The following is a 26,127-nucleotide window of genomic DNA, read 5'->3' as shown; positions in this document are numbered from 1 at the left end:
AAAAAATTCAAGGGCGGTGGGCGCGGTTTCTATTTGCCCACAATTCTTCGATGATATCGTGTTGTAGTGCTTGATGGGCCTCCTTCTGGTGTATGTCCATGAACGCCTGGAACCGTTCATGTTCGTTGTGCGGTACACCCTGGCGGGCGGACTCGGTTGAGACACCGTGACTCGATGATGCAACACTTGGGTCGTTGGTGACGTCGAGGACGCCTTCGTGTTCATCTTCGATGATCATGTTATGCATGATGATGCACGCATACATGATATCGGCAATATCCCCCTGGTAGAAAAAGCGCGTCGGACCCTTTACCAGTGCAAATCGCGATTGGAGCACCCCAAATGCCCTCTCCACATCCTTGCGCGCAGACTCTTGCGCTCGGGCAAAATACCTTCTTCTATCTCCGAGTGGGCATCTGATCGTCTTCAGAAACACGGGCCATTGCGGATAGATGCCGTCAGCCAGGTAGTACCCCATGTTATGCACATTGCCATTGGCCGTGAATTCGATGGAGGGGCCTAATCCGTTGATCCGCTCGTTGAAAAGGGGCGAGGAATTGAGAACATTTAGGTCGTTGTTCGACCCGGCTATACCAAAATAAGCATGCCAAATCCAAAGCCGTTGGTCGGCAACGGCTTCAAGAATGATGGTGGGATGCGTACCTTTGTAGCCGGTAGTAAACTGGCCTCGCCACGCGGTTGGGCAGTTCTTCCACTGCCAGTGCATACAGTCGATGCTGCCGAGCATCCCCGGAAAGCCGTGGGTCCTCCAGTGCCAATCCAGTAGGAACTGGCAGTCAGCTGCGTCCGGCGAGCGAAGGTAGTGCTCCCCAAATATCTCTCGCACGCCCTGACAGAAATTCTTCAGGCACTCGTTGCCAGTCGTCTCGCCGCATTGCAGATACTCATCGAACATGTCGGCGGACCCTCCATATGCCAACTGCCGGATGGCAACAGTGCATTTCTGTAGGGGCGATAGTCCGGGCTTCCCTGCTGCGTCTCGCTGGAGCCGGAACTCGGGGTAACGCGCGGACAACGCATTAACAATGCGCAGGAAGAGGGAGCGGCGCATTCTGAACCGGCGACGAAATACATCTGCCGGATAACGTGGTTCCTCCGCGAAATAATCGGCGAACAGCCGATCGTGCGCACCAGTGTGGTTGCGAGGGATGTATCGGCGCCGCCGGCGGATTGGCCGTTGGGGGGGTGGCTGCTGCATTCGAGCGATCTCGCTTTGTATGCAGCGGGAGATATAGTTGTTGATTGGGTTGTTGGCGAAACCCGCTACATCCCATCCGGTGGGAGCGGGAGGTACCTCTTCTTCGGAAGAAGAATGTGATATTTCCTCGTCGGACTGAGCACGAGACGATGAATCAGAACTCATTTAATAAAGATGGAGAGAAAAAAGATTGAAAATTTGTGTGAATGAAGTTTGTGGGTGATGAATGGAGGAAGAGGATGAAATATTTATAGGGGTGGGATAAAATAGCCGTTCGGCCAAAAAAAAAAAAAAAAATTTTAAAAATCGCCGATTATCGCCGAGCGTCGCCCACAGTGGCCGGCGATCGCTCGGCGATAATCCGGCGATAAATCGCCACTCGGCGAAGCAACGGTAACATTATCGCCGAATTATCGCCGACTTCGCCACAATGGCCGGCGATAATTCGGCGATAATCGGCGATTTATCGCCGAGAATTCGCCACCTCCATTGGGAGTGCTCTAAACCTTTTATTTCTTCCATTGAAATAAGCGATTTCCCTATTAGGTCAATTCATCTGAAGTATTTCTCTATTCAAAAGTATATGATTGAGGTTGGAAATTTCTGATGCTGAGAAAATTCATAAATATACTTATATTTATGAATTCACGTATATTAACAAATGTAGTTATAGTAGTAGTATTAAATATTTTAGGTTTGGTCCAAAATATATCAAAAAAGTAAAAAAATGACTAATAAATATGTGATTACATCGAAGTCTAGAGATCTCCCAAATATATTTTTATAGAGACTAATATTTGGGATAAACTAACTTTTGAGATTTTCATGTTTCTCCCTTAAAATTTTTGAGGTTTTCAAGAGTTTTCTAATGACTTTGATTTTTTTTCGTTATTTCTAACCATAGATTTTTCTCTAAAATCATTTAATGTCTAATATTTTGTTTGAAACTTGGGTATGAGTATTAGAAGTGCATATATTTCTAGAGTATAAGTATAACAACCATGCGTATCTCAGCAGCGACATGAGTTTTCATATTGATCCGTTTTCAAATATTGTGAAGAGTTTTCTTTAACCCTCAATGCACTCACAAATAGCAATTCTACTACAAATGAATCGTAAAAACGCCGAACCTAATGCAATAATTGATAAAAATTACAAATTCTCTATGCGCAATAGCTTATAAATTTTGTCATTCATTCAAGACATTAATATAATTCACAAACGAATTGCTATCCACACAAAGTTACCTAACATAATTTTGAAAAGAAATAAAGTAGATCTATTACCAAAATAATTTTAATTTGATCGGTATTATTTGTTGAGGTAAAAATAATTTTTTTTATAAACTCATGTATTTACACATTTTGTACATTAAAAATAGTAAGTCACTTTCAAAACTATTTTTTGTGGATAAGAAGGTAGTGATATATAACAAATACTATCATAAAATAAGCATTATTTAGATCGAAAACAAATATCTATATATGGAATTAGTTCTAGTTCCTAGAATCGCATTTCAATCTTTATATAGTTGAGATGTATAGCAATGCTGATGCAATGACCTTGGAATCATTTTCAATTGAGTTAAAAATAACCAAGACAAACTATATAGGATCCATCAACACATAAGAATAAGCGATTTTTTAGGATCTATCACTCCTTGCAATTAAAGTCGTATGAATTACTTTCAGATTTGTGTTGACCATTCTAACATTTTAGCCAAATCTCTGTAATCAGAAATTTCTGCCGACATAACTAATATTTTAAAGGAAATTTGGGTTTCAAAGTCCTTAAATGGCAGCCACCGTTAACATTTAATAACAACATCAAACTGTAACACAATATCAGATCTCAAGAAATTACAGTCATGTGACTGTTTTAATGTTTTTATTTTTAATCTTTAAATGCTTAGTACTGCAGAGAATTTTATATTGCAAGAAAGGAAATTGAAAATGACAAGTTTGCCTAAAATAAAAAATACCCCTTAAATGATTCATAAGTATTTTTTTGGAAAAAGATAAACAAGTCCTTTTTTTTGGAATGTCTCTATTTTATTATTTTTTTTTCTTACTTTATTTTCTTTTCAAATACTAATAAAATCTTCTTTTTTTTTCAAAACTCGTGACAAGTACTATCAAAACTTAATTAACTCCCGACAAAGGAGGCTATTGCCCAACCCTCGAAAATGTGAATATTTAACATAAAAATCCAATTCAACTTTTCCAAAAATTGCCTAGGAAAATAAAAGAATCAAGAGTATTTTTGCAGTGCATATGTTTAAGGACATAAGAGAGGATGAGCCCTATTCTTCAGATGCTTCCTAGTCTCACGCTACACAAAAGAAGCAAACAAATTTCTTCAAGACAGAGAAAAGAAATGAGAAGAAAAAAACAAAAGCCCATTCATATCCCCTATTATCACACACCAAATCAAGAAAGACTCTTCTTTTTATCTCCACACAAAACCCCTTCACCTCTCTCTCAACTCCATCTCCATGCAATGCAATTGCAACCCTCTCTCTCAATAATCACTCTCTCTCAAAATGCCAACAAAATTACACATCCTCCTCCTATTCTTGATCCCTACATCACTTCTTGCAATCTCTTCCCTACACATGCTAAGATCAAACACCCTTCCTCCTTTCCCTAGCACACCTTCACATCACACAACCAAATGCAACAACAAAATCCTCAAGGTCTTCATGTACAATCTCCCCCCTGTCTTCCACTTCGGCCTATTGGGATGGAAAGGCGCCGCCTGGCCCGACCTCCGCCACCACATTCCCCAATACCCCGGGGGCCTCAATCTTCAGCACAGCATCGAATACTGGCTCACTCTCGACATCTTGAGCTCCCACTTCTCCAACAATCTCACCGGCCGCTCTGCTCTCCGAGTACACGATTCGCGTGAGGCCGATGTCGTCTTCGTCCCCTTTTTCGCCTCCATTAGCTACAACCGTTTCGGCAAGAGCCACCACAAGCGGGGCAAGAAGAGCGCCGATGATATGTTGCAGGAGAAGTTGGTGCAGTTTTTGGTGGCTCAGGAGGAGTGGAAGAGGTTTGGTGGGAAAGATCATATTATCGTTGCTCATCATCCAAATAGTTTGTTGTATGCAAGAATGAAGCTGTGGCCTGCCCTCTTCATTCTCGCAGATCTCGGGAGGTATCCCTCCACCGTTGCTAATCTTAACAAAGACGTTATCGCGCCTTATAACCACTTGATTCAGCCCTTCGCCAACGACCACTCTGGCTTCCACGCCCGCCCCACGCTGCTCTATTTTCAAGGAGCTGTCTACAGGAAAGATGTGAGTCTTCTTCGTCATCATCATCATCATCAATTGGATATTTGTCTTGATGATGGATTTTGGTTTTGCAGGGTGGCACCATTAGGCAAGAGCTGTTTTACATGTTGAGAGATGAAAAAGATGTGCATTTCACTTTTGGAAGTATTAAAGGAGATGGGATTAACCAGGCTTCAATAGGGATGCACGCCTCCAAATTCTGCCTCAACATTGCTGGCGACACACCCTCGTCCAACCGCCTCTTCGACGCCATCGCCAGCCACTGCGTACCTGTGATCATAAGCGACGACATTGAGCTGCCATTTGAGGACATTCTTGATTACTCAGAGTTCTGTGTGTTTGTCTCCACCGCAGATGCTTTGAAAGACGGATTTCTAATCGATTTTATTAGAAGCATTGGCAAACAGGAGTGGACTAGGATGTGGACAGCACTTAAACAAGTGGAGCATCACTTCCGGTTTCAGTATCCGTCACGGGAGAAGGATGCAGTTCAGATGATATGGCAGGCAATCTCAAGAAAGATTCCAGCAAGCAAGAGGAGGATTAACCGGGCGACCCGGCTTTCTCGAACGCCAGTTGCTGGAGAGAGGATGTCCATTGCAGGCTCTCTGCCGAGGAATTTTTGGTGACACCTTAGCAAAACAGGGCAGCTATATAGTAGGTGCCTGAGTTTACTAACTAGATGATAACACAAATATCCATAGTGTTCAAACTTCAAACCATTCATTTCAATCTCAGTTTGGTCTGTTGAAATTTGAAGTTTAGAGGAATTCAAGAGGAAACAAAGAAATACGACAATGAGCATGTTCAATGAGAATCAGAAATGAAACATAATCACATAGCACATGCTGTCATGACATGAAGCCAATCAAAGTATGACTGCAGAACTGATAACGATCGGATAAAACACTCTCTTCTTCATTATGGAAGTTCAGCCAAAAGTACTCTCTTCCCGTCAGGATATGCACCAGTTCAGCCAAATGTCTCGATGAGGAAACCCTTGTAGATGCTCATGAACTTGGCTACAAATGCTGCAATTTTAATTAAAGCAAAGTCAATGTGTGATATTACTAAAGATTGGAAGGTTTGTGTCGTAGCAACTGTATCAATTGTTCAACAAAACTCAGCAAATCATGTGACATACCTTCAAGGTGAAATATTGCTTTCTGTCCAAGACGCAACCTATGTTCCTGAGAAGAGTAAGTTAATGCTTTAGTTATTTCTCTGGAAACTTAGTTGCGCATGAACTTAACAGTTCAATCCGACTCTAAATTGCTCTAAAAGTCACTTGTCAGACATTGCTGATTTTATGTTTCGAGTTACAAGGCAGCGGAGGGGAAAATAATAGGGCAAGCAAAGCTTACATAATAAGCTGCCCAATGAGAGATCTCATGCTTGAGCTCAGAGTCCAATTTCTTCAGCAGTTCATAAAGCAATCTCTGCAATGAAAAGAAAATGTTTAGCTCACTCGAACAAGTGAATGGGTTGGAAAAGCGCTAAGAAATGCCAACCTTTAAAATGATCTCTGGAGGGATACAATTAACAAGTAACTCATATAGCTTTCCACGTACCTCAAACAACCTACATGAAGAAATGCATTAGACAGCGGCGCAAACAAATCAAAGTAATATTGTGATAGAACATTCCAGAAATACAACGGTATAATAATGTTACTAATGTAACAACATTCACAGGGTACTAGATACAAATAGCTAAGATATAAGTCAGGTCTCAGAGATGATTATCTCAGCATTGCAACCCTACATGAAAATGTCATGCGCAGTTATATATTTGCAAAACTACCTGTAAGGGAAATGTAAACTAATTTTTTTTAGCAATACTCTGATAAAACTTATTATATTAAAACCTTTTAGGACTCTGCTCCTTAAATATGCTTGATGCTATTTCAGAAACATATTCCTCCCAATCCATAGGTGGTATAGCCTGGTTGGAGGTAAAAGGATACCTGATTGAAAGTCATGGCATTAGCACACAGTCAGGTAATCATAATGGAAAGAGTTAAACTTTATAAATGCAAAACAGAACTCACTGTTGGACACGACAAGTCTCAAACAACAGTATTGCCCTCCTTAGGCTTCGATTAGATTGATGTGCTATCCGGTCAGCAAATCCAGGAGGAAGTTGCAATGATTCCTTCTTTCCAATAAATTCCAACACCTTCATTATCTGACATGGAAAACAAGTACATCAACAGAGCATAAGAACATGCTAGAAAACTACATCATGTTAAAATGCTATCTTTGTTAAAGTCAACTATGACTGCTACATACTTCAAACACCTATTCATGTCTAACAAATTTCCATGATAAGCGAGCGAAAAATACAATTAACAAGAATTGAAAAATACCTCTCCTTCCGTCGGTGAATTTATACGCATGTTCAGACAACGAGAGCGGATGGCTTCACTGACCTTGGAAGAGCTATTACAGCAGAGAATTAGGCGGCAAGATGCACTATATTTCTCCATCGTTCTTCGCAGAGAGTGCTGGGCTTCCCTTGAGAGTTTGTCAACCTCATTCAACACTAGAACTGATGAATGCAATTTTATGTTATTGGTAAAGACGGACTAGACTAATAAGAACTGATTCAAGAATGTTGAGATAAAAGGAGAACAAGTACTGCAGTCTGCAGACTCGCCCCAGAATCCGTTATGCTGTACTTATTCCTCCATACCATTTCAAGAAGTAATTGTTATTGCTCAATGGCATAAGTCACAAAATAAACAGCTAAAAAAGTATCCACAACGCATCACGAGCAAATCCTATAAAAGCATTGATACAGGCAAGAACGGGCAGAATTACCTTTGAAACCCTTCCTTCCCTTGACGTCAATTGGTCGGTTCTTTGCCATTTCCTTAATAATCTCTTGAACCACATACCGGTCCTGAAATCCTGCATCACTGGGATTCAGTTCAACATGGTGTGTGCTTGATACTGTTGTAAGCTCTACATCAATTGCTCTCGACCCAGCCTGCGAACACAATAAAATTTTCGTCCAATCTATAACTTGTCGAAAAATCAACCAAACAATCTAGGGCGGAGCAGAAAGCATCTCGGACATATATTATGCTAGAAATTTGGGTGAGCAACACTCACATCAACTCTCCAAGCTTTGTTTTCCACTTTAACCTGCACAACATCAAATGAGTCAAATTATATCTTTCACCAGATAAAATAGTCTTTGAAGGAATAAAACTTAAAAAAGGAATAAAACTTAAAAAAAAAATTAAATTTCTCACATCCTCATCTGAAAGTAAGAGGTCAAGTGTTACCCAGACAACTCAAGAAGCAACATATTAGGCAGCTGTTCACGCTAAATCCCCAATGCTAGTGCTATATATGGCCAATTTGAACATCTCTAACATACAAATCACATAATTAAACAAGTAAAATTTCACCTTGTCAGCTCCGGGACCAAAGATTTGTCTGAGAAGGGCCATGATAAGGGTTTTCTTACCCGAACCGGATGGCCCATAGAATAGGAGATGAGGACAATCCTGCTCAGTCACCTGTAATCCACAAAGCAAAAGAGTTTATGGACGAAATGCAAACAATTTGGAAGCTTTGGCCCGTAAAAACCATTAACAGTTACCAGTTTCTTCAGATTTTGGGCAATCTCTTCGTGGACAAGAACCTTGTCTAGGGTTTTGGGACGATATTTATCCACCCACAACATTTCTTCTTCGAATTATACAAGCACTTGCTTCTCCTCTTTAAAGATCTACACACGCACACAATCAGAGACGGTGATTATGGAAAAGCTACTATGGGGGTGGGCATAGTCGTGGCGCAGTCGAGGAAGGGAAGCTTGGAAGTGGCGGGAAACGATAGGTTACGATCGGAGGCCTTTCGATTAGAGTTGTTAGCGTAAGTAGCGACTTTGTCGTGACTGTTTAGGAGTTTAGGACTGTAACAAATTAGGATGGGCTTTTTTCTTTTGAAAAAAAGGTAATGGGCTTTCTTGTTGAATATTTGTCCATAGTTTTAAGTTATTATCAACGCACGGCGATTTTGTTTGAATCGTCACATAATCCACAACATTAATCTATTCTATTATTCATATTTTTAGGCTGCGATAGCTATGATTCGCCTAGATAAGAGAATAATCTGGGTTTATTTGTATGTTTGGTAGTTATGTTACCAAATATATTAGCCCGTGTTTTGTATCCGGCCCACACAAAACTAAAATCCTATGTTTTAATCCTATTTGTATCCGCCCAAAATCCTATGTTATCTATCATGGAAGCCTAGTTAATTTAGCAAAATACAATTATACCCATCAAAATTTATAACCCAAAAGAACGCAGACATTTCTCTTCTTCACAACAATAGTGATAGAGAGCTCTTCCTAAATTCTCTCAATCTGCCTCCCTCCATTTCTTCCGGCGACTGGAAACCCTCCGGCGACTACATCTCTCCTCAATCTGCCTCACTAATTTGCGACTACATCTCTTCCGGCGACACAGTTCTCTTCTTCACAACAATAGTGATAGAGAGCTCTTCCTAAATTCTCTCAAGTCTCAATCTGCCTCCCTCCATTTTTTCCGGCGACTACATCTCTTCCGGTGACTACATCTCTCCTCAATCTGCCTCACTAAATTGCGACTACATCTCTCGTCAATCTGCCTCACCAATTTGTTAGCCTATTTCCCCAATCTGTCATTGTGTGACAAATTGAGAGATCTTGGACACATTGCAGCTACTGACTGCGTTTTGTTTGCAGTTTTTTGTAAAACTTTGGGCATCTTGAGAAAAATACACATCAAAGCATTCTTCTGGAGACCAGATTTAGTCATTTGTTGTGTTCCTATTTCTATTTTTCCCAATTATTGAGAAAAAGTTGCCCAACTATGATATCTAAAAGTTGAGCATTCATACTGTAGAAGATCAACAACAACAACAGCCCGATAGCAGCTCTCAGATGGACATTCTGTTTCCAAGAGAGAAGTGCAGCAACAGCAAGATAATAGTTTTAGTCTAAGTTAAATTAATAATGATAATTTAGACAATTCTAATTTTTATCCTTATTGTGACTTGTTGTACCAAACAATTAAATAGGATAACTCACAACTATCTTTAGCTACCAAACACAATGGTATCATGTCTAGTCGAAACATGACATAGTTACCAAACGAGCCCTTAGAATATTGTTATGAATCATACAAGCTGAGGTGGAGAGGAATAAGACACGACGGAATCAGCAAATCAAACAGAAATGAGAGAGTGGGAAAGATGAAGGGCATTAATGCAAAGGAGAGAGAAGGAGAGCTTATGAGTATCGAGAGACCCTTTCCCTCAAGAGTTATTGATGAAAATTGTGTGAGCTTGTGAGTTGTGGTCATCATGAGAATCCGGCGCTTCTCCTTTGAATGTATTGTGTTCATCTTATCATTGTATCTTTCGTTTCTATTTACATTTGAAGTTCCACGTGTAATTTCTCATCATCAAATCAATGCAGTTCCTATTCATTCGTTCTATCGATTTGTGTATTTGGTTTTAGTGTAAGTTGCATCAAATCATGGAGGTAGTGATCGATTGGAGTTCTTCGTGTGGTTTCGTATCAATTGACCTAAGTGAGGAAGGAAGAGAAACTCCTGGCTACAGCTTGAGAAATTGCGACCACCCGTATTTAATAGCAGGAGACGCAAATTTCATTTTATTTATTCAGTTTTGATATGATAATAGTGAATACAATTAATTGTGTTCCTTCTCTTCAAATCACTTTCATTTATATAGAATAGATAGATTACGGAAATCCCCATTGACAGCTTAAGATACAGATAGTAATTGAAATCTACATATTTATTTACAGAGTGTCAAAAAAAGAAGGAAATAAACAAGTCCAATTATAGATGAAAGGTAATTCAACATCTGTTTTTACAAATATGCTACGCCATCTTATTTAGCAAAAAACAACCATGTAAGATTTTTGATTTAGCATATTTTTGCACACAACTAACTACCTTGCTTAAAGAAAGTAAAGAATCATAATGTGTCCAGATTCAGATATGCTTTTTCTAGGCTGTATTTGATAAATCTCTAAAATGTGTATTGTTTAGGAGCTTTTTCTGGCATCAAAACAGAGCTTCTTGACTACCTAGTTGAATTTGGCAGTATCACTGCATCATTCCAATCCATACATGCAGCATTAACAGAAAATCAAGCAACAACACTGCACGACACGATAAGTTAAAAGCGTATTGTTTGAATAAATAGCCTAACATGTAATAATCAACACGCTGGACCAGTCAAAATTTTGCTGACAAAATAGCAGTTTAGCTCAAGCTGAATGGTGCCGAGATAGCAAAGGCATCCCTTGTCCATAACTATATTATGCAGAGCACCGCCCCTTTTTCATGCATTTGAGGCATGTTACTTACATTCTGCAGGAGAGGCATGCTACTTACATTCGACAGGTGGGTGTTTTCGCGCCAGAACTCCTGATTTTGAGAAAAACAAGCTGAAATTACATCTGGTAGCGACTTACCATCCAGAAAACTAGTTCAGTCACTGTTCAAACACAGAAAACTGGGTTTACAAAACTATAATGATAAGATACAATTGAAAGATAATCAATCCCAGAATGCATGGTGATGGTGCATACCTTTCTTTTCACAAGTGGCATCATCCATCTTCCAGTCTCATGTATAATAAGGTCCTGGCGTTCTTTTATCCAACTTTCGCTTCTCCATTTACAACTGGACTTTCGCTCGTTTTGGGGGTACTGACAGATTTGGTACTGGTTCTCTTGGACCTGCTTTTATTAGTTTCAGTTGCATCCTTTCCTCTGCTTATAGACTTCTTCACAAACTTATCCTCCGTAGGTGTTTTAGCCTCTACTGTCTGATTTTTGTCACTGACAACGGCTTTCACATCAGGACTACTATCCTCAGGAAGGTCGACATCGTCAAGTTTAATATCAAGATTAGGAGCTGATGAAGCCTTCTTCAGTTTACCCTTGTCTGGGCTAGGTTCTGGAAGTAGCGCGCGGCGGCTCAGCCGAAGTTGTCCTTTCTCATTGATCTCTATAAGCTTGACATCAACACGATCTCCAGCTTTAAAAGCATCTTCTGCCTTAGCAAGCCAACTCGCACTCAGCTCGCTGATATGACACAGTCCCTCTCGGCCAGGTGCAATTTCGACAAAAACTCCATATGGAGCAATTGTTTTGATTTCACAGTTCTTGTAAATGTCACCAATTTTCGGAACCATCGTCAGGTTGCTAATAATGGCTTTAGACTTTTCCAGGCTTGACAAGTCCTTAGCTGTTATTTTAACAACGCCATTATCTTGCGTCTCAATAGACTCGACCCCAGTTTCTTCAATAATGCTCTTCACTTTTTTCCCTCCAGAACCTATGATCATGTTAATTTTATCTGGATTCACCTTCATAACGTGAATAATCGGAGCATATCTTGAGAGTTTCTTTGAAGGAGGAGGAGAGCATTTTGACATCTCAACAAGGATATGCTTTCGGCCTTCTTTTGCTTGCAGGAGAGCTTGCCGCATGATTGATAAAGTAATTCCTATAACCTTTATATCCATCTGAAATGCAGTTACACCATCATCATTTCCAGCAACCTTGAAATCCATATCTCCGGACGCATCTTCACCCCCTGTTATATCAGAAAGGATTAACGGAGAGCCATCTCCTCCGAAATCCTCAGTGTTCAAGACCATCCCCATGGCTATTCCAGCAATGGAACTCCGGACTGGAACACCAGCATCTTGTAATGCCAAGCAACCCCCACATACTGAGGCCATGCTTGATGAGCCATTGCTTTCTGTGATGGTGCTTTCAACACGTATGGTATAAGGAAATTCATCTTCAGAAGGCAATATCGGCTCCAGAGCTCTCTCAGCGAGCATTCCATGGCCAATTTCTCTCCTAGATGGAGCTCCTGCACGCCCTGCTTCTCCAACACACGAGGGAGGAAAGGAGTACTGCACAAACAACCAACAACGGCGAACATCAAGCAAATGACTGTAGGAGCAAATGTGTGAAGGAGCAAATGAGCATACACCTCATTTATATCAAAGGAAGAGTGGCTGGGGACAAACTTCAACTGAACAACATCAATCATAATCTTAATACATCATAATATTTCTATCCAGCACGACTTACTAGCTAGAAATATTACAATGTAATATGAATTTATGAGCTTGATTCGTGACTGATGTTAAATGTTGTTCATATTTACGGTATGGAAAATTATCAGTTAGGGCATTTTCCAGTGACCAGCACTGGAAACAAGGTCTGAATATAAACTAGTCAGCTTCAACATTATGTATGATTACCCAGAACTAGTAACATGTAATCATTTGCCTAGATCATAGAAAATAAATATACTTCTAGATGGCTGAGAGGAATATAGCCCTTGTGGAAATCCTAGATTAATATAGATTTGATAGGAGTGGGATTGCATGAGAGAAGATGTTCCAATGACAGCATTATGAGATAAATTAATACTAACTGTTAGCATTTTAGGAGAAACTAACGTGTTTTTTTTTATCTACACTAAATCTAACAATTTCAACAAGATATATATGAACATTTTGGGGAAACTCACCTGAAGGTAGAATCTCTTGAACTCCTCTTCATCTACAAGGTTGTCTATTCTTTGTGCCATTTGCTTATCACCAAGGGTAGCCACAGCTAATGACTGCAAAGCAAAAAATGAAAAAAAATCAATAGAGCTACAGGTTTATTAGTGGAGCCTCAGCCAACTCAAGTAATATTTGAAACATCACATCTACATCAAAATCTGTGTATATTCAAATCTGTTATTCGATATTAAAACTTATATATTAGGTTATTGCTTACTTCTATGTTTGTTCTTCTATAAGGTTTTATAGCACCAAGTTGTGTAAATAGTTGAATAGTTTCAAAAATGAAGAAGACAGGTGAAAATCGAGAACAATATACATTGCAAGAACCACGGTGCATGATTTGTTTAGATATTATAGGAAGCCTAAGATACTACATGTGATAAGGCGTTAATTAATTACATCAGCAAGCTGGAAACTATTCTCATATAAATCTATTCTGCATCAATTACATGCATCAGAGAAGAATACTAAGAGAGAGATAATATTGTACATAAGATCTCCGAAAGGGAAAATAAATATGAAAATCCTCAAAAGATGATATAAAGTTCAAGTAAATACAATGAGGGTCATGTACAAACAGCCTATTAAAAAATAACGTGAACTATGCAGAAGGAAAAATGATTAGTCTCTCTACCAAATAAAAGGTCCAGACCTGGGTTTCGCCTCGCGTAAAAAGAGCACTTCCATGTGCCCGGGGAAGTAATCCACAGCGTGAATTAATCGATCGCAACTCCTCAGGATTTCTGCCGTCACTCCTTTTTCCACCCTGATAAATCAAGTATGATAAGACAGAGGAGCTATTTAGTAAAATATCAGCAAGACATACTCCAACAGAATGGGCAGTGGATCTCAGATTGCAAGGACTTAGGACTTTCTATATGTCAGAAATAGTTAGGGGCTGAAATTGCACAATTAGCTGGAATGCTTTCGTTATTCAACATGTCCTCTCTACAGATCCATTTCCTCTATTTATATGTTTCTGCTTTTTATAAAAAAAAATGGAAAAGATAAAAAAAATGCTACAACCACCTTGTGTAGCAAAATAATACTACCATATGTTATCACTACTCAAATTTAATGCAAATTTTATTATCAGCATTACAGCACACCCGATAAAATTAAGAAACTGTACAACGAAAAAATGTTATTTAGACATCTTTATTTGATTAATTAGGATCTTGCTATCTACAAGAAACTACAGGGTTCATATTAATGGTGAACAAATGATTAGCTGGTTTAGCAATAATGCAACATCTCATATAAACTTCAAGTGAGATGGAACCATGGATACTAATTCAGGTTTGCTTATTTAAATTTCAAACATACCTCCACAATACGTCTTCGTAAGAATTTTGATGAAACTTCTTTGTAAACTAGCTTCACATCTACCTCCGAGTATAGCTATAAGAAGATCATACATCAAAAAATTGATTCGATTAAATACCAATAGATTCAACAAGATCTTATCAGACAAAATTGTAAAGCACGAAATTCAAGTTCCACTAGTCAGTTATAAAACTGTACTTTTTTACTATAAAAATATGAACTTACTGAAAAATTATCATGCAAGCCCCAGTTTAATGATAAAAAAAGCTTAGCATCTAATCATGTCTAGCTAATTTATCCCAATAAAATAACAATAACTGGATATGTAGTTAGAACTTAGAAGTAGCATACATCTATGATGTGTAACTAGATCCCCAAAGCATTTCACCAATCTACAGGCAGGCATTGCTATAAACCTCTTGTACAGCCATGCCATCCAATGACAAAGTGAGTTGCATCACAACTTCAGATGATCACATCTTCAAATCTACTAAGAAATCACAATCAAGTTTCTCCAAGGACCAAGACTTACCATAGGGGCGGGCTTCTTCGGGACAGGTTTGATACGGACATCCCCTTCATCAACTTCACCATCAACTACAACCTCCTCGTCCTCATCTTCAACCTCTACCAAGTCAGGCAACACCACTTCAGAAGGAAGGAAAGCTTCAGTTTTACTAACAAAACCCTCTTCTGTAAGTATGTTCAAAACTTTTGCCTCCAAAGACGATAATGCCTTTCTTCTTGGAATTTTCTCCTTTATTTGTAGTGCTTCAACTAATTCATCACCTGCAATTTCCTGAACATTATGAAACATCACTGTCATGAACTTAGAGGATGCGTATGCCTTATATCACATTTTTAAGACAACAAACAACATAAGTGACTACATATTCTCATCCAGAACATTTGCAAAGAACGTCAAAATTATACAAATAAAACAGCCCCAAGATTGTCAAATTTCCTATGTTTGTTGACAATGTACTTATAAACTTCAAAATAAATATTTGTTCATATAGTTAGCGCTATACTTGGACAAAAATCCAAAACTAGCTTACCATGGATAACTTCTACCAAACCAATGGCTTAAGATTTCATCTAAAGAAGCATTATTGCTCCAAACTTTTGAATTACCAATTGAACATTTCAAGGCTAAATTTCGTGGTCTTGGTATGTCTCAGAAGCTCTCGGCTAATTAGAAGAGAGATTTTGACAAAAGTTACCTGGGTTTTTTCATTAAAAAAAATGAATCAAACAAAACTCACATATGTATATGCCGAGGTTTACAGCACAAAGAACCTCATCTTGCATAAAACCAAAAAGGAGAAAACATTTTCCACTCTAGGAACATGTTTCCACATCTACCACAGTGAAAAAAGATATGAACAAGAAAGCAATACAAAGAACGCTCTCGGACAAGTGACAGAATAAAAGGTAATTGATAACATACCTCAACATGCTTATATAGCTCTGGAGGGGGCAATTTGACTGCATCCACCATTTTGGGTTTTCCACACTTCTTCACCAAGGATTCCACCTCCATGCATATAGCTCGTACAGCACTCTGCCATAGTAAATAATAAATACATTTGCACTAACATAGATCTTTCACTGGTTTAACTGCCAATGGTGTCATGTTGGACAAATAATTGAAGCTTGCAATTATTGCAACATGGAAAACAATCTCTTTTTTCACTCAAAATTTCCATTAGAAAAGTAACAACGAGATGAATAAACCATCCAGAAACATCTTTGTGAAACCAAAGATACTTTTGTTGAAAAGGAATTGAAATATTAATCACAAGATTTACAAGATTTGGATCCCAAGTAAGTGGGAGTAGGAGTATATTGATGCCACAAATTATTAATGTGAGGTTGTAGGTTGTTTAACAAAAAATCATTAAATATGAATGTATAAAAACTAATTAATGAAATTTTGTTAAACAACCTACAGCCTCAAAACAAAATCATATCCTTGGAGGAAACCAACTCAAAGATATGACATGATAGATATGTAATCACCTGTCCAACTTCAACAGCTTCCAATAACTTCTCTTCAGGCAGGAAATCGCAGTATCCCTATGATGAATTGATGATCCATTCATTCAGAGAAATAATATGATCAGAAAAGTTTGCAAGCAAAGCCGATGACAAGATGTTAAATTCACTCCTCCAATCATCAAGAACAGAACAATTGTATCGGTACATATAGTTTACATAAATTAGTTAACAGTAGGACCAAGAACTCGTGAATGTTCAAAAGAAATTTAGAATCATATGTACAGGCTTACAGAAAATTATTTATGTATCAATGAACTCAGAGATGTAGACAGTAATTGGTAACACCTCAATCATCAATATCGCACTCTCTGTCCCTGCCAGCAACAAATCCAGTTTAGAGTCCTCCATCTCCTTGGTAGTTGGATTCACAACAAACTTATCACCAATAAGACCAACCCGGACACCAGCAACAACTCCAGAACTTGGCACTTCTGAGAGAGCTCTATTGAATCCAATGACACACATAAGCATATATGTACCTTAGTTAGATTTCAAATGGTTAACTTTAGTAAGCCACTAAAAGGGAACAAAAAAGACAAACATACACTGCAATCCCAGCTGCTGTCACTGCCAAAGAATCTGGAGGATGTAAACCATCATAACTCAGGACCTGCCTCATGGGATAATAGAAGATCAAACGACTAGCTATGAACTCATGTTGCCTGAGTGAGGCAAGTGAACTCAGATGGACAGAAAACACAAACAAAACATAAATTTGGTCTCGAAAAATGGCATGATTCATATTGGAACACAAGGAAGAATCGACTGAAGTTAAAGATGAATATTAAATTATTCCCAAATTCTAAACTAGCAACATTCACATCTCAAAAGATCAACATTCACATCTCAAAAGATATAGATTCCAAACTCCACCAAATATCAAATCCATCAAAAAATTTGTTTCAGACCCATCCAATATAAGTAACAGTCTGAGTCCAGTAAACAAATTTATAAAATTCTCAATTAAGATATGAGGAATGTAAGTAAGTCAAAATATCACCAACAACTTTACAGAACGTCCAAAACCATTCCTTATGCTCTGATATTTTTATTTAAAATTAGTTAAATTGAAACACATGCTATGGATTTGAAAGGGCTTAATTGCAAAATATCACCAACAATTTTACCAAACTCCCAAACCCAATCCTTATGTCTAATAATTTTATGTTTAATATTAATTAAATCATTAAAGTAGAGCACAAGATATGTAGTAGGATGAGTATTTATGGAAATGTTTCAAAAGTTGTGTCTAAATTGCAAATTCACTATAAGGTCTTCCATACAAAATATTCAAGATAAATAATAAAGTCAAAAACATTTGAAAATCACTAAACCGTCCAGATGAAATAATCAAGGACACATTGTACATTAAAAAGTCCGTATGAAGGTCATACCCATGATAGTATCTGTGTTTCATGATAAAATCCCTTTGGCATAGTGGGCCGTAGAGGTCTATCTATTAATCTACAAATGAGAACCTGAAAAAAGATATAGCTAACAACATTAGTAGGTCAACAAAATACAGAAATCGTGAGACACAGCATCCAAAGTTCTAAAACATTCTTGACAATCATTAAAGCAAAAGTTCCTCAACATCAAACTGCAACGGGAATACCTCATGATCCTTTGTCCTCCCCTCTCGCTTGAAGAACCCACCACTGCTCAATGGCAGAACAACAGAAAAAATAAGTTTCCACATCAAGCTAGGAGTTAATAAGAAGGAAACAGCTGAACATTAAAAAAATTACCTAGTACGACCAGCTGCTGAAAATCGTTCTTGATAATGTACAGAAAGAGGAAAGAAATCTGTAGGCTCATTGGGATCGTCATTGAAACAAACAGTTGTGTAGATAACCTACAATAATTCATCAAACCATTTTAATCATAAACACAAAGACCAATTTAAACCTTATCATCACTAGTACTACTACATTAAAGTTATAAGTCACAAAATAGGGACATCAAAAGACATGGATAAACACAAGGGATGACTTCTTTTCATAATCAATTGTGTCAGCTGTTCATGGTAACTAAGAAAATTAACTTTAACAAAGTCTATTACTTACAGTTTCCCCATCTGTAACAGTAATGGCAGCACTAGCCTGTCTCCCAATGTGACCTGTCTCAACAAGTATCTGTGAAATTCAAACGAAATTCAGAGGAAAGAATTGACTAAACCTATCTCCCGCGAAATTCAAACTAACCAATTTCAAAGAAACAAACACATAAGTAACAAATTTAAACACTTACATGACGATCACCGACGGGAATTTTAACTGAGTAAGGAGCAAAAGACTGGTGAGGAGCATCCACGCTGTGAATGTCGGGCTGTGCTGCTAAACAAGCTCCAATAGTAAACCTATTGAACAAGCTGCTGCTGCCGCTGCTGCTAATTTTGTTTTTTCTATTTCTCGGATGAGTCCGGTGAACATCATTTGATGGCTGAATGGATGAAATGTGAATTCTGTTCCTCGGAGGAAAGCAATCTAGCGACGAAAAATTTGAACTTACTTTGAATTTCTTGGAATTGGAAGCTCTGAGTTTGGAAAGAGGGGCGTGGAAGCTATAACTAGGATTGGCTGCCAACATTGCCGCTTCTTCTCCTTCAGTGTGTGTGTGAAGTGTGCATATTATTTGCAGGCTTATCCACTTTGTCTTTGCGAGTATTAAGGAATAATAAAGAAAATAAAGTTTGTGTTAAAACTCATTTCTAAATTTTAGGGCACTAACTCATCTGTGGGCTTGGAGGCGCCTAACAAGTCGAATAGGGTCATTGTGCCAGCCCAATATTGTGTGGGCTTGGACCCATGAGAAAGCAGGGTCAATGGGCCCAGCCGCCATGAATCTCAAATAATTTCAAACATGCCAACTGTCATTTCAGTAATTTGGCACTATTTATTACTAATAAAAAATAATAATGTTTTTTTAAGGAATAAAAGATAATAGTGTTACTCTCTCAAACTTTGCCTCATCTGATAAGCGTGGTCAATCGGTCGATTCGGTTACTTAATCAAAATGACAAGTTCATCGAAAAAAAATAAATTATCCTAATATTAGTACAGAAATTGAACCATGTTTGATTAGCCTATTAACCAATCAATTGGTTAGTCAATTAATTGAAAAATTATCAAAATAAAAAAATATTCCATCCGTCCCAAGGTAGTTAAGACATTTCTTTTGAACACAGAATTTAAGAAATTGATTTGTTAAAGTGGGAAGAGAAAAATGAGAAAGAGAATAAAGTAGAAGGAATTGATCTAATAATCGCCATATTTAAATTCTAATTCTTACTCCCTACGTTCCATAGTAATGGATGCATTTCTTTTCGGCATGAAGATTAAGAAAAATTGTGTTAGATGAGCTAAGTAAATGAAGAATAAAGTGGAGAATAAAAAAGGTAGAGAGATGAAAAGAGAAAAAAGTAAGAGAGAATAAAATAGGTGTGGAAAAATGTGTTGACTTTTACTAAAAAAGAGAAATGACTCTATTACTATAGAACGGAGGGAGCACGTTGCAAACCTTCAATTGGTACTAAAGCTCGTTTTTTGGCTCTAATGATTTGGATTAATAGCATGATTTTTGTGTTTATTCGTTCAATGTTTCGTATTAGCATATGAATTGTTGAATGGGTGAATTGAATAACAGGATTAACAGGACGAATGAAGAAGACGTAGGCGCTCAAGCGAAGCGATTGCAATGACGATCGCGCGTGGAACCCGTAACCAAAAACATGTTGTGTGCTTAGTGGGAGCACGAATGCCAATAACATGCGACAGATGGCGGAAAAAGTCAGTGTTAGATGCGGATTATTGACCACTAGACTCGTTTTAACGATTGTTGAGCAATCGTCCTGCGGGAGCGGTCGTGATGCAACGTTGGTTGGAGTTTAAGACTTTTAGTGACAACCTATGCAATGTCGCAACATCTCGTACGGAACCTTCCTAACACGCGATTTGGATTTCCAAAACCCTAGTTTCAATTATGGAAAATCAGGATTGATCATTTTATTCCTAAAGTCAAATCTTAATAATTTTGGAATTTTTTAATCCGCAAGTGGGTGGCTCAGAGTTGCTCGCAGGGGGAGTTGGCTGCCCCCTTAATGCCGCCCCGCCTCGCTGCTTGTGCAACAACAATAACCTCCTCCATAGTCGTCGACGAAATAATGTTTTAGGATTTTTTTATGTAATTATTTTTAATTTCTAGGATTTAGATTGTGTAATTTATTTATTTCTAGGATTTTAATTTGTAATTTTCATTTTTTTAAATAATGTATTTTAAGTGAATTTCTTTTAATTAAATGCATTTTTAGAAAATAAATAGTGAATAGTTAAGATAAAAGATGGTTAAAAGAAGAAGTGTTGTAGGTGTTGTCTCTTGGTTAAGAGATTGAGTAAAAAGTGATGTAAGATATATGAATAGTGAAAATAATAGATAGATAAGAGGAGGGTTGCACGTGTTGTCTCTTTATTAAAAGATGGAGTAAAAAGTTGTGTGAGACTAGACCATTAACAACTCTATCTCTTATTCATCTCTTCTCTTCATTATTAATGGGCCTCACACAACTTTTTACTCAATCTCTTAATCATGAGAGAACACATACAACCCTCTATCTTTTAACCATCTCTTACCTTAGTATTTTATTTCTATTCATTTTATATTTTAATTTATTTATTATAAAACTTAATTAACTTTTTCATTTAATTAAAATATGAGATTCATTAAAAATAAAATATTAATATGCAAATTAATTGTAATAAAAATTTTAAATTAATATTCAAATTAAATCCACATTAAATTATGAATACAAACATTATTTAAATTAAATCCACATGGTAACAAAAGTATAAACATGCTATTAGAAAAAAAAAAGCATAAACAAAAAAGAATACAATAAAATGACAAAAATATAATTACAATCAAAATTTAAAAAAAATGTATGGTTTGCGTTTGCACCCACAACCTCTATGATTTTTCAAGAAACAATTACCATCGGACTAAGCAATTTTATGTTAGAATCAAACAAATTTTATGTAAAGCAATAAAAACTCCCTTTAAATGTAAAATTAATTGTCCCACATCCAAATCACAAGGAAGATTGGAGTTGAAAATCTATGTATTAAAGAATCATTTGTCCATATCAAAGTCACAAGAAAGATTTGAAGTTGAAAATTTATTTAGAAAAAATTTACTCAAGCAATGCAAAACCTACTCTTGTAAAGTGAATGATTTTATACTATCAATTGCGGATCTACCAAGGGACATGGAACCCCCACCCATTTTAGAATCTATTATATATGTAGTATTCATTCAACAATTACATTATAATTCTATAGGCCAGTTGGTCGAGTGGTAGGCCTAGCATCTTGGGGGTTGCATGTTCTAATTCAGCTTGGTATAGATATTTTATTTTCTATAGCAAGATTGATTCATTTGTATAGTAAATAATTCATATGTTCGATTCTCATAATTAATTCATTAGCTAATACTTGATTCATTCATATTTTTTTACACTAGTAATTTATATAATTTTGTTTATTTTTTATTTATGTAAATATTGTTAATGTAACATCAAAAACTAGTAATTTTTATAATTAAGAATAACAATAGTTATTTAGTTATATTATATGCATATATATCATATTACTCATTTTAATTATAATGTTATGCTTTTTATTTAAAAACATATTCTTTATTTATTTCGACGTCGGCACTGTCTATGCACTAATTTATATTGCTCATTCTCAAATTATTTATCTCACATTATGTGTACAGTTCATGTCGTGATTGTTTCTGGCGTTATTGATACTAAAAATACGCAACAATTGTTAACGTTTTGGACCCCCAGTATCAAAATCATGCGTCCGCCACTGTATATTATACTACCCCCAGTCACACTTTGCTATTTTGGTTCTCCCTATAATAAAAGTTACACTTTATTTTTACCATAAATGATAAGTAGGTCTCACATTCCACTAACTCACTTCACTCACATTTTATTATAAAACTAATATAAAAAATGTGTCTCATATTCAACTAACTTTTCCAATCCACTATTGTTTACAATTCTTAAAATCCGTGCCCACAATAAAAATGACTCCTATTGTGGGACAAAGAGAGTACAAAATATAATCTATTCACAGATCCGACTTTAAGTATGGATCACTGTAAAATTATACTCCTTCCGACCATAAAAATACGTGCATTTGAAATGACACGAGAATTAATACATGGTAAAGTAAGAGGGGATGGATCCCCTGCAGTGTATGAAAAACACAACACGGTGCTGTGCCTAAGAGACCAGACCGTTTCATGTTTATTTACCTTTAATTAGTTGTAATTGTAGTTAAATGGTAGTACTCCAACGGTGAATGCCGACTACCTGGCCTTTTTTTTCTTTTTTCTTTTATGCGATAGTAATATTTAAATGATACACTAGTAAATTGGCGACTTTTAATAATTAGAGTTAACTGGGATTCTGAAATGACGACACATTTTTATATTTTGATGTTTCTTTTCCATTTTATTAATTATTATAGTTTAGTTCATTTAATAATTTAATTTTTAATTAGATATTTATATGTAAATATTTACATGTGTTTTGTATATTATAAGTTGTAAATAAATTGATATACTCCATAGATAATGAGTTGAGGACAAGTTTTCATAAATGGAAATGCTCATATTTTTATGGTGCGAACGAAAATGAAAAGTGTACGTATTTTTATGAGACAAATGAATATTATTTATATTCTTCCTTTTTTAGAAATGCAAGTCTACAAAATAGCACTCCCTCCCATAATGGATGACACACTTAGGCAGTAACACTAGATTTTATGAGATATTGTTTTGTATGATAAAATAAAATATAACATCATTTTCCGAACAAATTGAAAAAGAAAATGTGACTATCAATCCTAATTCCATAATTTCACTATTGTAGTTTTTTAAGATTCCACTATTCTAACATATGGACTTCTAACGTATAAATATACATCCTAATTCCATAATTTCTTTAATCATAAATTAAGTTTTGTATTGTTTAGCTTTCTGGTACATTTTGCAAACATTATTAAATTAGTTTTTGTTTCAAGTGGAATAAAAAATTAGTAAAACATCCAATTAAAAATTAAATTATCAGAAAATTGAATGTTAATAGAGAAGAAAAGAAACATGATCCTAATTAATTATTAATTAAAATAATAGCCAATTCACTATTGGAGTGCTACCATTTAACTATTGTTACATCTAATTAAAGGGAAATAAACAAGAAACGGTGTCGTCTCTTAGGCACAACACCGTGCTGTGTTTTTCATACACTGCAGGGGATCCATCCCCAAAGTAAGAGAGTGAGAGAGAAGGGTAGTTAAAATAGTGTTAGTGGATATATAGTGAAACTCACATTGTTATTAGTGTTTAATGATTTGTAATGATGGGTCATAGTGGTATGTAGAACTCGGTGGAAATTTTCATTCTTATTCCCTTCACAATGTACAATGATACTCCACTTTATATAGGCTACATAATTACAATATATGGTAAACCTAATTTACATTAATTGCTATTCTATCTTCGGTAAAATATTCTTGCATATCAATCATATATAATATCCCTGATTTCTTTCCTACACTCCCCCTCAAGTTAAGTAACGGGATTCCCCATACTCAACTTGCCTAGTACTTCTCGAAATGACTTCGAGTTTACCGCTTTTGTCAGAATATCAGCCAACTGGTCTTCAGATTTGACATATGGCATCTCCACCACCCTAGCTTCAATGTTCTCCTTGATGAAGTGTCTATCTACTTCCACATGTTTGGTTCGATCATGCTGAACCGGGTTTTCGGATATACTAATCGCCGCCTTGTTATCACAGAACAGTCTGCATGGTTGTATAGGGCGAAGGTCTAATTCTGTCATCAACCTTCTTAGCCATAATATCTCTGTTAGCCCACTTTTGATTCCTCGGAACTCAGCCTCTGCACTAGAGAGTGCCACCACTTTCTGCTTCTTACTTCTCCACGTCACAAGATTACCTCCTACAAAGGTTAAATAACCCGCGGTCGATTTTCTGTCATTTGGGTTGCCAGCCCAATCAGCATCAGTGAAGCCATGAATCTCCATGTGACCGTGTTTTTCAAACATAAGTCCGTGTTCGGTTGTCCCCTTCAAGTATCGAACTATTCGCAGAGCCGCCTCCCAATGTTCTTCTTGCGGTGCATGCATGAACTGACTTACTACCCCCACTGCATAGGCAATGTCCGGCCTCGTGTGGGATAGATATATCAGTTTCCCAACTAATCTCTGATATCTCCCCCTATTTGCCTGTCTCGCTCCTTCCTTCAATTGTAACCCATGATTTTGGACTATCGGGGTGTCTGCTGGCTTGCAATCTACCATCCCAATCTCGGCCAACAAGTCTAATATATATTTCCTCTGATTTATGAAGATCCCCTTCTTAGATCGCAACACTTCTATTCCCAGAAAATATTTTAGTAGCCCTAAATCCTTTATCTCAAATTCTTGGAACAAGTTCTTTCTCAACTTGCTAATCTCTTCTTCATCATCTCCTGTAATGATCATGTCATCAACATATATAATTAGGCACGTGATCTTACCATCTTTCTTTTTTAGGAACTATTCGCAGAGCCGCCTCCCAATGTTCTTCTTGCGGTGCATGCATGAACTGACTTACTACCCCCACTGCATAGGCAATGTCCGGCCTCGTGTGGGATAGATATATCAGTTTCCCAACTAATCTCTGATATCTCCCCCTATTTGCCTGTCTCGCTCCTTCCTTCAATTGTAACCCATGATTTTGGACTATTGGGGTGTCTGCTGGCTTGCAATCTACCATCCCAATCTCGGCCAACAAGTCTAATATATATTTCCTCTGATTTATGAAGATCCCCTTCTTAGATCGCAACACTTCTATTCCCAGAAAATATTTTAGTAGCCCTAAATCCTTTATCTCAAATTCTTGGAACAAGTTCTTTCTCAACTTGCTAATCTCTTCTTCATCATCTCCTGTAATGATCATGTCATCAACATATATAATTAGGCACGTGATCTTACCATCTTTCTTTTTTAGGAACAGAGTGTGATCTGAATTGCTCTGCTTGTACCCATATTTCTTCATCACTTCAGTGAATCTTCCGAACCATGCTCGTGGAGACTGTTTCAACCCGTAAAGTGTCTTCTTCAATTGACAGACTTCACCACCTTGGAACTCCTCTGTGAACCCGGGAGGGGGTTCCATAAATACAGGTTTTGGCAACTCTCCATGGAGGAAGGCATTAGTCACATCAAATTGATGAAGTGGCCAATCCTTATTGGCAGCAACGGAAAACAACACTCGTACAGTGTTAATCTTTGCTACCGGAGAGAATGTTTCACCATAATCCACACCATACGTCTGAGTATATCCCTTTGCCACAAGTCGAGCCTTGTACCTCTTTATCGTTCCATCTGGCCTTCTCTTGATTGTAAACACCCATCTGCACCCAACAGTTTTTACCCCTTCAGGTAGCTTGCCTTTCACCCACGTGTTATTTTTCATCAAAGCCTTCATTTCAGTAAACATGGCCTCTCTCCAA

At 37.2% G+C, this 26,127-nt stretch overlaps 3 protein-coding genes across 5 annotated transcripts; 1 reads left to right on the top strand and 2 right to left on the bottom strand.

The window, feature by feature from the left end:
• Positions 1-3,633: 3,633 nt before the first annotated feature.
• LOC125196078 (putative arabinosyltransferase ARAD1) lies at positions 3,634-5,252 on the top strand. Its single transcript, XM_048094441.2, has 2 exons — positions 3,634-4,523; positions 4,595-5,252. Exons 1-2 carry the CDS (start codon positions 3,762-3,764, stop codon positions 5,147-5,149), a joined length of 1,317 nt encoding a protein of 438 aa, XP_047950398.2. The 5' UTR covers positions 3,634-3,761; the 3' UTR covers positions 5,150-5,252.
• EMB2775 (ATPase family associated with various cellular activities (AAA)) lies at positions 5,222-8,427 on the bottom strand. The gene is made up of 11 exons (XM_048094442.2): positions 8,133-8,427; positions 7,939-8,049; positions 7,637-7,669; positions 7,343-7,511; positions 6,889-7,070; positions 6,571-6,707; positions 6,388-6,486; positions 6,032-6,101; positions 5,885-5,959; positions 5,665-5,710; positions 5,222-5,551 (listed from the first exon to the last, which is right to left on the bottom strand). Exons 1-11 carry the CDS (start codon positions 8,214-8,216, stop codon positions 5,493-5,495), a joined length of 1,065 nt encoding a protein of 354 aa, XP_047950399.2. The 5' UTR covers positions 8,217-8,427; the 3' UTR covers positions 5,222-5,492.
• A 2,298-nt stretch (positions 8,428-10,725) lies between these two features.
• Positions 10,726-19,196, bottom strand: RIF10 (polyribonucleotide nucleotidyltransferase). 3 transcript variants are annotated; one of them, XM_048094440.2, is made up of 16 exons: positions 19,049-19,196; positions 18,788-18,979; positions 18,604-18,672; positions 18,286-18,392; positions 18,153-18,195; positions 17,932-18,015; positions 17,083-17,147; positions 16,823-16,979; positions 16,499-16,555; positions 15,927-16,040; positions 15,009-15,275; positions 14,477-14,551; positions 13,803-13,916; positions 13,111-13,203; positions 11,145-12,484; positions 10,726-11,050 (listed from the first exon to the last, which is right to left on the bottom strand). In XM_048094440.2, the coding sequence occupies exons 1-15, from the start codon at positions 19,124-19,126 to the stop codon at positions 11,210-11,212; spliced, it is 2,790 nt and encodes a 929-aa protein (XP_047950397.2). In that variant the 5' UTR covers positions 19,127-19,196; the 3' UTR covers positions 10,726-11,050; positions 11,145-11,209. The 3 variants fall into 3 exon arrangements, with proteins under 3 accessions (XP_047950397.2, XP_047950396.2, XP_088912552.1); XM_048094439.2 differs by having other exon boundaries at positions 18,788-19,196; XM_089056426.1 differs by lacking the exon at positions 19,049-19,196 and having other exon boundaries at positions 18,604-18,656; positions 18,788-18,913.
• Between the last annotated feature and the right edge of the window lie 6,931 nt (positions 19,197-26,127).

This window comes from Salvia hispanica, chromosome 4 (assembly GCF_029641045.1).
Source record: "Salvia hispanica isolate PSC_SH4W2 chromosome 4, Shi_PSC_v1, whole genome shotgun sequence".
Classification (NCBI taxonomy): domain Eukaryota; kingdom Viridiplantae; phylum Streptophyta; class Magnoliopsida; order Lamiales; family Lamiaceae; genus Salvia; species Salvia hispanica.
This window is presented reverse-complemented; position numbering and strand designations above follow the sequence as displayed.